General features: G+C 53.8%; 2 protein-coding genes and 1 long non-coding RNA gene across 9 annotated transcripts in view; all 3 read left to right on the forward strand.

The window, feature by feature from the left end:
• Positions 1 to 1,448: 1,448 nt before the first annotated feature.
• On the forward strand, positions 1,449 to 4,166 carry LOC122445304. Its single transcript, XR_006270509.1, has 4 exons — positions 1,449 to 2,403; positions 2,883 to 3,015; positions 3,162 to 3,247; positions 4,146 to 4,166. It is a non-coding gene; the product is annotated as an uncharacterized LOC122445304 (long non-coding RNA).
• A 3,661-nt stretch (positions 4,167 to 7,827) lies between these two features.
• Positions 7,828 to 15,305, forward strand: part of EPN2 (epsin 2) — a 51,996-nt gene continuing 44,518 nt past the window's right edge. For 2 of the 7 annotated variants that reach the window (XM_043472931.1, XM_043472956.1), the window contains exon 1: positions 7,831 to 7,999. The gene's annotated coding sequence lies outside the window, so the exon portion shown is untranslated. Of the gene's footprint in view, positions 8,000 to 15,305 lie in introns of all 7 variants that reach the window. The other 5 variants (XM_043472963.1, XM_043472969.1, XM_043472951.1 and 2 more) reach the window with 4 other exon arrangements.
• Positions 7,870 to 8,574, forward strand: LOC122453261 (vegetative cell wall protein gp1-like). The gene has a single exon (XM_043487495.1). It carries the CDS (start codon positions 7,870 to 7,872, stop codon positions 8,572 to 8,574), a length of 705 nt encoding a protein of 234 aa, XP_043343430.1.

Raw genomic sequence — 15,305 nt, forward strand, 5'->3', positions numbered from 1 at the left:
GACCTGTGACTGTGAAATAAGTTGAGGGAATTCTGAAAACTTAGAAGAGCAATCAGGGAAGCAATCAGGGAAGGCTGCTTGGAGAAGGTGACATTTAAGTCTGGTCCAGAAGACCAAGGAATTGACCAAGGACAAGTGTTTCCAGACAGGAATTCATTTATTCAACAAGCATTTATTGAGCACCTGCTGGTGCTAGGCCCCCCATAGGCTCTGAGCTTTGGCAGGAGGCAAGATAAGTTTGTGCTCTCTTGGGTTTCACAGTGAGGAAATCAGAGGAGTAAACACCAGCTCACAAGCTGGGCTCAGAGCTACCGAGGAAGAGTAGGTGGGGTGGGCGTGTGTGTGAAAGGGGCCCCATGCTAGTCTGAGGGGGGGCAGCCAGTGAGGGCTTCCCTCCCCTGGGAGGGCGCTGCCTGACTGCTGAACCAGGAACAGCCATTACTTAGGCGGCAAGGGAGGGTGGAAGGGAATCCAATGGAGGGAACAGCAAGTGCAAAGGCTGAAAGTCAAGAGGATGCAGGACGGCTCGGCTGCTGGACAGTAGACTGGATCAGGAGGCCACAGGGGCTCAGGGCAGGGAGGTGACCTGCCTGAGGTAACAAGCACTGGAAGGCAGGGATGTGGACTCAACCACAGGAGTCTCTGCGGCATTTTGAAGGGGCCTGCAGCTGCACAGCCTCCCGGGGCAGGTACTGATGGAGGGACAGCTAACTGCTGGGAGGAGATGCTGCCCTAAGAGAGGCAGCAGCGGAAGTCGCCGTGGGTCGGTGGAGGCTGTGGTGGCCATGATGTGGTTTCTTCAGGGCCCCTGTGGTAACAGCCCGGGCACTTTGCCTGCCTCCTGTGGCTTCAGCACCCACAGAGAGCCCTCACTGGGGCACGCCTGCTTCCCAGAGCTCGGACCAAGGCTGGGAACCCAGACAGGACCCTTCTCAGTCCTGGGACACCTCCCAGTCTTTTATCTCCTGGGAGATATTTAGTGGGAGATATTTAGTGGGGCTTCCTTTACAGAAGAGGAAACTTGGGTTCAGAGAGGGCTGGTGGCTGGTCCGGGACCACACAGCCAGAGGGTGGGGTCAGGCGCCCACAGCTCTGGGCTCCCCCTCTCCCTGTCTCTTTCCCCCATGCTCCTAAAGGTGACTCCTGGAGTCATGTCCAAACCAACAACTGCCATTGGAATCTTTGTTCAAGGTGGGTGCTTGTGACCTCACGCAGGTCACCTCCCTGCCCTGAGCCTCTGTGGCCTCCTGATCCAGCCCACTGTCCAGCAGCCAAGCCATCCTGCATCCTCTTGACTTTCAGCCTTTGCACTTGCTGTTCCCTCCATTGGATTCCTTTCCACCCTCCCTCGCAGGGAAGCAGGAAATCCTTGTTCAATGCAGACCTTCAGTCATGATTGCACTCCACGGGACAGGCTCAACAGCCTCTGTCTGTGGGGGGAGTGGTAAGGGCACCGACTGGGCTCCTAGCTCCAGGCTGCCGCCTCCTAGCTGTGTCACTTCGCCTGCCTGTGCCTCAGTTTCCTCATTGGTGAAATGGGATCATGAGAGTGCCTTCCGGTTGGTGTGAAGGTCCAGTGGGATGATAGGGGAGGGCTCAGGAGAGGGGCTGCATGGTTGTGTCTGTGTGGCTGTGGCCTTGTGGTGGCCCAGCCCCGAGGAGGTGGCCTCCGGAACTGCTCCAATCTTGAGCTCACCCCACCAGTTTCTTCACATCTCACTTCACAAGGTTTGGAGGTTGCCCAGTCTCGCAGCTGGTGGGGTGGTCAGGACTGAAACCTGGGCGACAGCTCTGCCAGACAGGGTGGCTGTAACTCAAGTCTGCAGGAAGTGGGGAGGCGCCTAGGGTAAGCGGGTGGTGGCAGGGGTGCACCGTCTGTCTTTGGAGTGAGCACGCACGGGGCATCTGGACCTCCGGACATCTGGTGAGGAGCATTCCTGGCAAAGGGAACTTGGAACAGTGAGGTGTTGTGCTGGGGAGGGGGTGCACTGGGGGCAGGGGCAGGGTCTTCTGGCCATGGGAGGGGCTGTGGATTTGATTCTAAGTGTGGTGCCAAGTCCTCGGAGGGGCTGAGAGGGGTGACACAGCTTCCTGTCTCCCCAGCAATTCTGCGTGCTCAACAAGCACGCTCAGACACTGTGCCCTGGGGCCAGAACCGTGCAGGGGAGGAGACACAGGTAAGGAAGGCCCGGCCTGGGCCCACTCAAGAAGCTGCAGAACCACAGGGTGGCAGAACCCACATCACTGTCCAGGGGGAGGTGCCAGGATGCCCGTGGCATCAATGGAGGCCCCCAGGGCAGGATGCCCACCTATGAGCACTCGGGCCAGGCTGACTTCTAGAAGGATCCTCCAGGGTGGAAAGGCATTCAAGGCAGAGGGAACAGCACATGCAGGCGCTCAGAGGTGAGCTGGGAGACCCCAGGAAACGAGTGGGGCTGCAGGGCAGGGTCTGGGAGCGGTGCCAACAGAAGAGCTTGGTGGGAATGATGCAGGGAGGCCTGAGGGGGCCTGGGCTGGCTGGCAGGTCCCAGCTGGCTCATTTGTCCCTCCTGTCCTCATCTGGGTGTGTGGGCGGCTTGCATCTAGTCACTCAGATGAAGACGGTGAAGATGCAACTTTATTATTTTTCTGCTCAGTATCTCTTAGATAAGCACAGTTACAAAAATTAATAACAATGTTTGCTTTATGTCCTCAACTTGTATTTTCTTAAGAGAAATTAAAGGAAGACATGGAAGGAAGGGGGGGAGGGAGGGGGAGGGGAGGAAAGAAGGGGAGAGAAAAATGAAAGGAAGAAGCAGAAGAAACATTGGGGGGATTTTTTTTTTTTTTTGCCTTTTTCTGGTCTAAATGGCCAAAACTGTTTCATTATCTCACCCCTTGAGGTCATTGGCCTCTGCCCTCTCTTGAGACCTCTGTGTCTTGGCTTCATAACTGCTGTGTCTGGGTCAGCCTCCTCCAGCCTGGCGCCCCAGCACAAACCAGCTTCACAAGGAGGGGCTCAGTAAAGGAGCAGAGGTGAGTGGGAGGAGAGGGCGGAGGGAGAACCCGTCTGCAGGTGAGGTCCCAGGTCTCCGGAGAGACTGGTAGATCCTGACAGTCTGCTCCATCAGCCCCGGCCTCTTCCAGAGCCAAGGCCAGTCTTCTTGCTCTTTTTCCCACAGCACCGGATCCTGAGAGTGCTAGGGCCCGCTGTACATGTGGCCCTGGACTATATGCTTCCTGCCCATAGTCTCCTACTGCAAAGCAGGTATTACTGAGCTATCTTGTCTGCTTAGTCTTTTGTGTATTTCATGACCTTGGCAGTTTTGAAAAATACTGGTGAGGTATTTGTAGAATGTGTGCATGCCTTTTTTTTTTTTTTAAAGATTGATTTATTTATTTGGCTGTGCTGGATCTTTTTTACCGCGCTCGGGCTTTCTCTAGTTGAGGTTGAGTGGGTTTCTCATTGTGGTGGCGTCTCTTGTTGCGGCGCATAGGCTCTAGGCACTCTGGCTTCAGTAACTGAAGCTCATGGGCTCAGGAGTTGTGGCTCACGGACTTAGTTGCTCCAAGGCGTGTGGAATCTTCCCGGACCAGGGATTGAACCTGTGTCCCCTGCATTGGCAGGCGGATTCTTGACCACTGGACCACCAGGGAAGCCCCTGCATTTTTTTAAGGATTCTTGCTATTTTTATTCTTTTGGCCGAGTTGTGCAGCATATAGGGATCTTTCCCTACCAGGGAAGGAACCACGCCCCATGCAGCGGAAGTATGGAGTCTTAAGCACTGGACTGCCAGGGAAGTCCCTTAAGCATTATTGTTAAAGATGTTTACCAAATAAAAAAAAATAAAATAAAGGCCTTCCCTGGTGATCCAGTGGTTGAGAAACCACCTGCCTAGGCAGGGGACAAAGGTTTAATCCTTGGTCTGGGACGATCCCAAACGCCACGGGGCAGCTAAGCCTGTGCGCTGCAGCTGTTGAGCCCAGGCACCCTAGAGCCCTCAGTTCAGCTCAGGTCAGTCACTCAATCGTGTCTGACTCTGCAACCCCATGGACTGCAGCACGCCAGGCTTCCCTGTCCATCACCAACTCCCAGAGCTTGCTCAAACTCATGTCCATCGAGTCGGTGATGCCATCCAACCATCTCATCCTCTGTCGTCCCCTAGAGCCCCTACTCCGCAACAAGAGAAGCCACCGCAATGAGAAGTCTGAGCACCACAATAAAGAACCAGCACAGCCAAAAATAAATACATAAATAAATAACATTAAAAAAAATAAAAATAGCCTATCTTGTTTGGAATGTTCACCACTGTAGGGGAAAAAGCCTGAGGAGTAATGGCCAATAAAGACTAGAAGTGTTGGGTCACAGATTGAAAATTATGTATTAAGCTGATGCTGTTTTTTATTGTTACACTTCATGCCCTAGGGAGGAAATCTGAGGAAGATCATAAAAACTTGTTTCTGAGGCATGTTGTAGAAGAAAGGTGTTATGCAAATCTCTACTGAATTACCAGGTTATTGATTAATGTAGAAAATACTGCAAATATTGCTCCTTCCCTAAAAATGAGAAGGAAGCTTCCTTCTGAGACCTCATGCCCTTTCTCTTATGATTTCTTGTGATTTCAGTGTTTTGGTTGCTGTCTGTGTTCAGGACTCTTCTGCCTTTTCAGACTTCCAGCCCCTGGAGGGACCAGGGTAGCTTTATCTCTGTGCCCTAATAAGAACCACTGCCCATCTAGGGCTTCACAATTTCTAAAGCTTTTCCTCCTCTGCTTTCTCATTCTGAACTGAAATGCAATCCCTCAAGGTGGGAGGGATTGCTACCCCCACTTCACAGATGGGGAACCTGAGGGCTGGCCAGCATAGGCTCTGCTTGCTGGACAAATGGATTTGGATCTGGAGTTCAGACCTTGGACTTCCTGAGACCTCCTGCGTCGTTGCCAGGAGAAGATGCATGCCATCTTCACGACATGCCCTTTCTCCCTGCCTGCAGCGCCTCCCCCTTGAAGCCCTCCCTCCCTAACCCCAGAGACATTCCCATCTGTACAGCCATTTCTTCCTGCTTCTGAACCTCATCATCCTGACCAGCCCCCATCACTCTGCCTCTTCAGGCATTTGAGACTCACCTCCAAACTCTAAGTTGTATCTGACTCTTTGCAACCCCTGAACTGTAGCCCTCATGGCTCCTCTGTCCATGGGATTTTCCAGGCAAGAATACTGGAGTGGGTAACCATTCTTCTCCAGGGGATCTTCCTGACCTAGGGATAAAACCCACGTCTCCTGCGTTGCCAGGTGAATTCTTTACCTCTGAGCCACAGGGAAGCCCCAGGAAGGCAGATGAGCTTGACTGCTCCAGCCTGTGCCCTGGGTCGGCTTGGGCCTTGGGCAGAGTATCTGGCTTATCCTGCACCTTCCTCTGTAAGACAGCTTACATGCTGTGGACCCAGGAGAACCTGGCTTTGAATCCCAGCATGGCCGTGGGCTGCCTCTGTTTCCTCATTTTTAAAATGGGAATGGTGCTGCTAACCTCAAGGGCTCCTCATGGGGATGAACTGAGAGAAGAAGTGCCAGAGTGCCCTGGGCTTCAAAGGGCGTGAAGAAGGAGAAGTGAGTTTGAGGAATGCAGGAATGTCCCCTCCAACCTTGCACAGGGGAGATGGTCTTCCAGACTTAGGAGGCCCTCTCTACTCTGCAGCCTGGCTTGATCCCCTGAATTGCTCTCCAGCTCACTTCCTGGGCTGTGGTTGGCTTATCATCTCTTTATCTGCATCCAGCTCTCTTTCCTAAATCTCTGTGGCAGTGCAGATTTGCAAGCTGGGTGTGGAAAGGACTGGGTTCTGCAGGCAAATGTTGGCCTGGTTGATCCAGCCTGGCATCTCTCCAAACCTCACTTTTTTCCTGTAAAATGCGAACAATATAAAGACTCACCTTGAAGGATTGTGGTGAGGTTTGGGGCCAGCGCCATGCCTGGTGGGGGCACGTGGTTGTTTAAATTCATCAACTAAAGTTAAATAAGGACTTAAAACTGCAGCTCCTCAGTTGCACTGGCCACGTTTCAAGTGCTTACGTGTGGACAGGACAGCTAGACTGCAATGCATCTTCCCAAGGAGTCCTAGTGGCAGCATTGGTCTGTGGACAGCACTCCAGCCTGTGCTGGGCACCTGCTGCATGTGGGCACAAGTTCATCTGTAGCTGCAGACTCTTCGGGGGTGGAGGGCCATGATTTCAGCGAGAGTGCTGCCCTCCTGTAGGCCCAGGAAGGTCCAGCAGAGAGCTGGGGCTCACCAGGAGGGTGCTCCAGGATGGGGGTGGACCAGGTTCAAAATGGGGAGCTCAGGTTCCTGCCTCTGGGGGAAGGCACACAGGGCTTCGTTCACTTTCTAGTGGAGAAAGCTTGTGGAGCCTGAAGGCAGGTTGGACAAGTGGCTTCTGGCCTCTAGGACTACCACTGTCGGACTTTTCAAAGGAATGACGGCCACATGGCTTTGCAGAAGGTGTTAGTGTCTCTCTCGGCCTCTCCCCTCCCCCTCATCACTCCTTCCAGTCTTCCCTCTCCTTCCTTCTCTCCCTCTTATCTTGTGGCCAGAGAAGGGCAGTCTAGATTCTAGTTAGTGAGAACAGAGGGCTGTTATCCCCCGTCTCCTCTCACACAGGCGGAAGGAATATGGGGCTCAGGGAAGGACAGTGGCTTGCATTCCACGCCTTTGCCAGCGAGGGCACAGTGGGACTGCTGGACATAGCCCCCCTGAAAACAGAGCTTGGCATAGTGTTGAGGTCAACTGGGCCTCCTTGGATCACAGGCTGCGGGAGGGTGCTCTCTGCCAATCCAGGAAGCCCTGATGCATCCCCAGACCCTGCTGTGAGGGGTCTCCGCTGACCCCACTCTGACTAGAGCAAGTTGGGTTTGGGCTCCTCTCCAGGGTCTGGCCCTCCTCCAGCTGGTTCTTAGCACATAGTAGGTGTCTCGTGGGCCCTGGTTGAACCGAAGGGAGGAGGTGTTTCCTATGTGAGAGTGTGAGGCCCTGTGAAGGGGCAAGCCTGCACCAGGGGGTTCTATAAGCCCCTCATGGGAGGAGGGTGAACCCAGCGCCCCACCTTTTTAGGGTCACAATGTCACTAGCAGTCTAGCAAAGTCTCTGCACCATCCTCAGAATAATTTTCAGGTGTGTTTTACTGAAGTAGAATGCATACATTAAAGTGACACATCTTAGCATACATCAGTGAATTTTCACCAAGGGTAACACTCGTACCCCAGCACCCGGCGCCCCTGCACAACCACCCACCCCCACCATCCGGCTCCACCTCCCGGACTTGTTAATGTGTACAAGAGCACACTGGGAGGGGAAGCGTGTTTGAGCTTCGACTGGGGGCTCTCGGCGTGTGTATGTGAAGGAGGAGAGGGTGTGTGGACCTGTGGGACGTGCCTGGGATGTGGGGGGATTTGTGGGGTCTGAGTGAAGGTTGCCGTGTGCGTGGTTTCAGGGGTGAATTTGCCACGGTTTGTGCAGTGGTGTGGGGTCGTTGGCACGCGTGCATAGGGTTTGGGGGTTGTTTAGAGTATTGGGGCGTGGGCTGTAGGGTGTGGTGGGAAGGCTGGGTAGTCTGCGTGGGGTCGTGGGTACCCGAGGGAGGTCGCGGGGTCAGAGAAAGTGGAACCTGGATTGGCTGGGACCCTGGCCCGCGGGAGCGGGGCGGGGCCAGACTGCAGGGGGCGGGGCCTTGCGGGATTTGGGCCGGGCGGAAGGGCGGGCCCGCTGGACCCAGGGCGGGGCCTCGGGGCACGGGGCGGGGCCAGACGGCAGGGGGCGGGGCCTTTCGGGACCTGGGCCGGGCGGAGGGGAGGGGCCGGCGGGCGCGCGCACGCAGCCGGCGCGCCCCCTCCCGGCCGCCATGTTGGCTGGTGTGTGGGTGTCAAACCGAGCTGGAAGCGGCTGCGACTCCTGGGGCTCCAGTCGCTCCCGCCTCCTCAGCTCTACTGGCGGCCGCAGCCGCGCACCCGGGTCGGCCCGGAGGAGCGCAGGTGAGCCGGGGCCTCGGGGCTCGGGGGCCGGAGCGGACCGAGGGCGCGGACCCTGCCCCTCCCAAGAGCGCCCCCAGAGCGCGGATCCCCCCACCACCTCCGGGAGTATGCACCCCTCGGTCCCAGCCGGGTCCACCTCAGGCGGGATCCCCTCTTACCCAGCAGGCCCCGCCCCACGGGCTGGAGCACGGCCCCTCCCCGTCTGGGTCCTCATTCCTCTGCAGGGACCCCCTCCCTTCCCCTCAGGGAGCTCTTCCTTTGGTATCCTCGGAGCCCCGGGCTTCCCGCGCCCGCCGCAGCTCCGGGAGCCCGTCCAGGCCTCGCCGTCCACCTTTCAGCTGGACCCACCCTGCCCCTCCTCCCTGGGCCGGGCGCCCCCGCCCTCGTCCAGGTGCCGGCCGCCCCGCTCTGGGCCGCCGCGGGCCCCCTCCCCTCCGCAGGGACCGGGCTCGCCCTCCCCACCCCACGGCACAGCGGGGACGGGGGCGGCGGAGCCAGGCTCCAGCTGCCTTTTGTTCCGCGTGGGATGGCGAGACCCCGCCCCGCGGTCCTGCCGGGCTGGTCGAGGTGGGTGAAGGGGTGCGTGGGGCCGCCTCTTCCAGGGGACCCTTCGTCTCTCTCCCCGTGGGGCGGCTCCCGGGAGCCCAGCGCCTTGGGAGAGGCTGGCCCTTCCGAGAGGAGTCCGTGCCAACAGGTTTTTGTTTGCAACCCGGAGTTGGCCCGGTGGCTTTGCGGGGGGGAGGGGGTGAGGACTGCTCTCTCTCCCCAGAAATCCCGGCAGGGGCCTGTGGGAACCCATTCCTCCGCCCAGGGGCTCCGTCTGGGGCTCTTCGCCCTTTAGCTGCCCTGGGGACGCGTCGGAGCCTGTGCTGGAAGGAGGATGGGCTTAACCACCTTGAGGATTCAGATGGGGAAACTGAGGCCCAGAGAGAGGCACTGGGTCATGCGGTGATACAGCGTCGGTGCCGAAACTAGAAGCTTGGGCTCGGGGCTCTCTCTGGGATATTTTAGAATTTTTTTTTAGAGAGATGTTCAGGGTTATCCCTCTCCTCTTTTAACATTCACTAAGAACTTGAACAGAAAAAGGTGAGAAGTAGGAGTTGTTCCTTTCCACCTCCAGGAGGAGCTTAAAATGATTGAAAAAGGTGAATTTTAATTTTTAATGGTCCTTGCCCTCTTCCAGTTATGTAAGATAATCAAGATTTGGCAGAAAACTTGTGCATCTTGTAGCTCTAGATACGGGTGTTAGGTGCTAACAGATCGTAGGCCGAATCCTGCGCAGCAGGGGTTGAATTTGCACTGATAATTAAGTTTTCATCTGTATTTAAATGAACATCCAAAGGGCCTACAGGTTGTTCCTGAGTGGTGCTTGTTCCAGCAATTGTGTTTGGGACAGGTGATTGTGTCAGAGAGTCTGCCAAGATCTTCTCATTTCTTATTTGTCTTCATTAAAAAAAAAATCTGTATCTGTATTTTTACATTTTTAAAACTTTTGTGCTTCTTTAGTTTTAATATTGGGTCAGTCATCCTTACCAGTCTCACTGAGTTTTTCTTTTGTAAGCACTGGATGAGTTGCATGCATGCTCAGTTGCTCACTTGTTTCCAGCCCTTTGTGACCCTATGGACCCCTTTGCTCCTCTGTCCATGGAGTTTTCCAGGCAAGAATACTGGAGTGGGTTGCCATTTCCTTCTCCAGGGGATCTTCCCAGCCCAGGGATTGAACCTGGGTCTCCTGCATTGGCGGGCAGATTCGTTAACACTGAGCCACCAGGGAAGCCCACTGGATGAGTTGTTGTTCAGTTGCTAAGCTGTGTCCTACTTTTTTCAACCCCGTGGACTATAGCAGGCCAGGCTGTCCTCCACTGTCCTGGATGAGTTACTGGCTGTTGAAGAGTTTGGTAAAGTGCTGATTAGAGTGAGGCAGGATCCAGGGCTGCATCCCACCAGCCCTCTGGCCAGGAGCGTGTCTGGGTTGTGTTGTTGGGTGTACTGATCTCGGTTTACACAGGCTTCTTGCCTCCCTGTGCCTGGCAGATGGGGTGCTTTGGGGAGATCTCTCTCCCAGCAGGGTGTGTGACTCCAAGCCTGTGCCTGAGGTGTGAAGAAATGTAAGACTTCCGCGTGATGAAAGCTAGCATGGTGTGTACGGTCTTGAAAAATGCCACATCCTTTATGAAAATCCTCTCTAGAAATGCAGGTGACACTCTGTGTAACTGTCTTCCATGACAAGACGTGGGTTTCCTGAGTGTTTGGATTCTGATAAGAGCCCTGCAAAAAGTAGTTGAGAATTACTTGGGATGCTGATTTATTTATGTTTTTTAAATATTTATTTGACTACACCAGGTGTTAGTTATGGCATGTGGGATCTAGTTCCCTGACCAGGGATGCAGCCCAGGCCCCCTGCATTGGGAGCATGGAGTCTTAGCCACTGGACCACCAGGGAAGTCTTTCTGATTTATTTCAATGGCTTGGCTTTTCCTGAACCTAAGGAGTGGGCATTTATTCTAATAATAGTAATTATTGTTTAGATTTCATTAGGAAGAGTGGCAGCATTCAATTCTTCGTGGCCTGAAGTACTGAAGGATTTTCACGCACAGGGCTGCTGTTGTCACTTTCTAGGGAAGCACCTTTAAGTTTTCAGAGTTCTCTGGCAGCTGTTCTCCCCCTTCTCCAGAACCTTCCTGGTGGATTGGTGGGTGTGGAAGACTGTGGCTGTTGTTTCATGGCTGAGGATCTGTTGACCCTGAGCCGTGGAGAAATCAAAGGGCTTGGATTTGGGAGATTGAGGAGCTGTTGTTTCATGGCTGAGGATCTGTTGACTCTGAGCCTTGGAGAAATCAAAGGGCTTGGATTTGGGAGATTGAGGTTGGGGAGGATGTGAGGAATTATCCAGTCCTACCCTGCTTTTGTCTGCTAGGCTCTCAGTTCAAGCATTCTACTTAAACAGGTCTCCCAGGACTTCCCTGGTGCTCTTGTGGTTGAGAACCTGCTTTGCAAGGCAGAGGATGTGGGTTCGATCCCTGGTCGGTGAACTAAGGTCCTAAATGCTGCAGAGCAATTTAGCGCATGTGCCACAACCGAGACCCGATACAGCCGAATAATATTTTTTATAAAAGAAAAAAAAAATTTTCATCCAGTGTAGCATGAAATGTGAATAAGGAGTCCTGGGCGGTGGACAGCAGGGAACAAGCTTATCCATCCCCACTGCAGGATCCACGGTTCTGTCTTGCTCTTGCCAGAACTGCTACTGTTGGTCCAGCAGTCCTGTGCCAGGGTGTTATCCCCCTTCTACAGATGAGGAAACTGAGGCTCAAGAGCGTAAGTCTTGTGCTCAAGGTCATGGAGCCAATAGGTCATGGGGCTGAATTTAGACAGGTGTGTTGACTCCCCAGATGTTATGATGCCTTAATCTCATCTGAGAAACTGAGTCCTGGGGTGAAGAGACTTATTCTAAGCCCAGCTGTGAGTTGGCGGAGGACCGAATACCACGGGGTGACCTGATTAGGATTGCTGAGGTGGGAGAGAGCACCCTTTGGTTTTGCCAGATGCATTGGGAAATGTCTTTGTGTCTCCATCTGTTAAATTTTTGAAAATTGACAAGCTTTCTGATAAGTTCTTCAATGGAATTTTCTTTGGTCTTAATTAGTTTGTTCAAGGTGTCTAAAAATAGGCTCTTAGAAAAGCAAACACAGTGAAGTAAGTGTCCATGCTGCTGAGAGAAGGTGTGTTGAGTAGCCTCTGTCCACAAGCTTGTTTGTCTGCACCTACCTTCCACATTCTTGATGTCTTGAAATGCAAAGTTGTTCCAGCAGACTCTTGTTGAACATAATTCCCCTCTGTCTTCACATCCACTTGTAACACAGGCGTTGCCACCCATTGTGAGTGAAAAAACAGGCCCAGAGAGATTAAGTAACCTTTGAGGAGCTGACCCAGCCAGCTGACCCAGGCCTGTGTGGTCCCAAAGCTGGGTGCTTCCCACTCCACCAGCCCCTGCAGAACACCCCACATGATGAGTGCTCATTTCTGTTATAGGACACACTTGTGACCTGAAAACCACCACGTTTATTTAGAGGGCTGGGAATTGTGAACGAGGAGATGTTTGTCTTTTTCCTAACTTCATTGTCTGTGAAGACACGGAGGTTTGAATGGACCATTTGAACTGATAGAGGTTGAATTTCGGCTTTGGATTTAGAGAACGGCCTGGCTCTTTTGAGCAGGTCCTCAGCACTGTTACGAACCCCCATGTGCATGGGATTCCTTCTGGTGACTCAGCCCGGCGCACCCAGGTGCTGGGGCTGCTTTGTGCCTTCCTGCGGGCCCTCATTTGGATGGAGCGCGCCAGCCCTCTGGAGACAGAGCAGGCAGCCGTGTCCCTTACCTGGTCAAAGTGGTAGTTGGAACTGTGCACAGAGGCTGTCAGGGAAGGGACCCCGTCCACTTCCTGGCACATGGATCGTGAGTGGAGCCAGGAGAATTAGCTCGGCTTGAGTGGTGACTGACCATTCAGGCTGATGCATGATATGGGTTTAAAAGCATCTATAATTCATCACTTCTGAGTGCAGGCTTCATCCTTCCTCTCCCTCCACCCCCCCCCTCCCCCCCCCTTCACAGAACAGAGCTCTGTAGCTGAGGACATCAAATGGCACAGACAGTTTGGCTACAGAGGCCATGCAACAGCTTTGGAATCAGGTGTGGGTATAGATTGGCCTTCTGGCTGGATGGCTTTGGGCACTTTAATCACTGAACTTCGCTTTCCTTGTCTCTAAAGGGGCCAGTAATAACCACTGCAGATAGAGGAGTGGTCTTCCTCGACCGCTGGTGCATATTAGCATCGCTCAGAGGGTGGGCCCTGCCCTGCCCCCAGCCCTGCCCCCAGCCCTGCCCCCAGAGTTTCTGACCCAGTGGATCTGGAGTGAGGCCTGAAAATGGGCTATTTCAGCCAGTTACTAGGTGTTCTCTGATGCTGCTGGTTCTGGGGCCAGATTGGGAATGCAGGCCCACAGGACAGACTGGGAAGGCCAGTGAGGAGTCTGTACTGGCTCGCTGTGCTGGAGAGTCACCAGCAGCACGTCCTTGCTGCTTCCCAAGTTTTCTGAGTGAGATGGTGGCATGACGCTTGGGAAGGGAATTTGGTTTCTCAAAGTGATGTTTTCACTTGTTCTTACGTGATTGTAATTTGACCTGTGGTCACAGCACGATGACTGTGGGTTAGTCAGGATGTTGTCTTTAACGAAGGGAACGTAGATGTCAGTGCTGTTCAGAGAGGCAGTTTGAGTCCAGAATCCTGTTTGAAAAGCTGATTCTTCATTCCCACACGTCAAGCAAGATGTTTGCTGTCAAGGCTCTTTAGAAATGTAGCTGAGAAAGGGCAGGGGGCGTGGCGTTGGACAAGAGCAAACTCTCACGGGGCTGTTGGGGGTGGCCTCTGGTGTTAATGGAAGTTGCTCCTCCCTCCAACAGTTCAGAGTGATTTCACAGTCTTTGGTGTTTACAGTTTGGAAGGAAAATTTTTTTTGCCTCCAGTAGTAATGATCAGCTTGTCTGTCAAAACCAGACACGTGGGTGTGAGTGAGCTCTGCCGATCTTTGAGTGTCTCCTTTGTGCCTGGCCCTGTGCGACTCCTTCCACAGGGCGCAGGGATCCTCCAAGGCCCGTCACCACATTCTTTTCGCCTGTGCAGAAACTAAGTCTCAGAGGGGTTCAGCAGCTGACCTCAGGCCACACAGCCAGTCATTGTCCTAGCTGATATTTGCCACCAGATGCCGCCCGTGTCAGATTGAAAACCACAGCATTTCCGTGGCCTCGCCCTGCAACTGTCCCAGGTGTGCCCACTTCCTCACGGTACCTCACGGCAACCCAGAGGCAGGTGCTTCACAGGGGAGCAGAGCTGGAGCTCAGAGGGGTCGGGCTTGTTCACTGGCACCCACCCAGTGCCGGCAGGACCTGAATCCTCGCCTGTCTGAGTTTAGGGCCTCATGAGCTGTTTCTATGACACCTCCCCTCCCTGCCCAGAGGTGCAGAAGTCAGTTCTGAGACCCAGAGCTGCCTGGGTGTGTAGAGCAGGGAGTAGAGCAGGAACTTGGGGGGAGCCTGGCTGGACCAGTGGGAGGAAGTCTGTGTGGCTGGTAACGGGTTTTGTGTTCGTAAAGCCGTGCTGAAATAATCGCTCAAATTGCTCTTTGAGAGAAGGGGCTTTTTTCTTTTTTAACTCTGTGATCCTGAAACTGCACATTTCGTTCTGTGAACATGGCACATGGGTGTTGAGGACTCAAAAATGGTCTGGTAATGCTGTTGTTAAAATGTGATCAAATTCATATCAAAGAACTTTGTAGTTTTAAAATGTTGCATATAAATAAAAATATGATGCTTCACCTTCCTCAGCAGGCATTTCACAAATGCCTTCAGCACACGGGTCATTTTTCTTGTCCTACCTCCCATGGATGAGGAGGCTGGGGTGTGATCACTTTCCCAAGGTTTGAAAACTGCCTGCAGCTCCCAAGCCAAAGGGTGATAAACAGCTATGTGTCAGTACCTGCCCTGTGCTCTTGGGAGGCCCTGGAGGTTTGAAGTTAGTTGTTTTGTAAACTCTCTAAGACTCTGGGGTGAATACATCCTGAGAACTACAGGTTGCTAGCCAGAGTCTGTCCGCTTCTCTGTGTCTGCCTCCCCCAAGGTCATGGCAATCAAGGAATGATGATGGACTGAAAAGTTCATATTTTCACTTGAAAGTACGTCCTCCCTGAATGCCTGTTTGATATTCAGAGCTGTCATGGGGTATACTGGGAAATGGATGATCAGAGAAATAGCTTTTAGGCCACTATCTGAGAGGTAGTTGGTTGATGCAGAAGTATGGGTGTCAAGTCAGGGTAGTTCCATGACCATAGGGCCAATATCTGAGGGCAGCGTCAGCCTGCAGGAGTGACGCACAAGGTCTCTGAGGTCAGAGCTGGGTGTTTCTGAGAAGCCATGGCTCCCGCCACCAGGAGAGAAAAGGGTGTTGGTGAGGCAGAAGCTGGTGGTTTGTGGAGTTGTGATTTTGATTCTCGGTCAGGAAATCAAGAGTAGAGAAAAGTCTGGAAGAGTCGGAGAAGACAGGATCACAGCTGGACCTGGCTGGACAGGGAGCCAGAAGGCAGACGGGGGGTGGGTGCCTGGCGGGGGTGTGGGGTGTGTGTGGAGCAGGCTGTGGAAGCAGCCCTGCTGGGCAGATGCCTCCTGAGAGCAGGGAGCACTGGATGGCCACTAGCTCCAATGGGGCTGCGGCCTTGGGGTTCTAGTGTTGGGAGCGCCCTCTGGCAGGGCCTGC

Source organism: Cervus canadensis, chromosome 1, assembly GCF_019320065.1.
Source record: "Cervus canadensis isolate Bull #8, Minnesota chromosome 1, ASM1932006v1, whole genome shotgun sequence".
In the NCBI taxonomy this organism is placed as follows: Eukaryota; Metazoa; Chordata; class Mammalia; order Artiodactyla; family Cervidae; genus Cervus; species Cervus canadensis.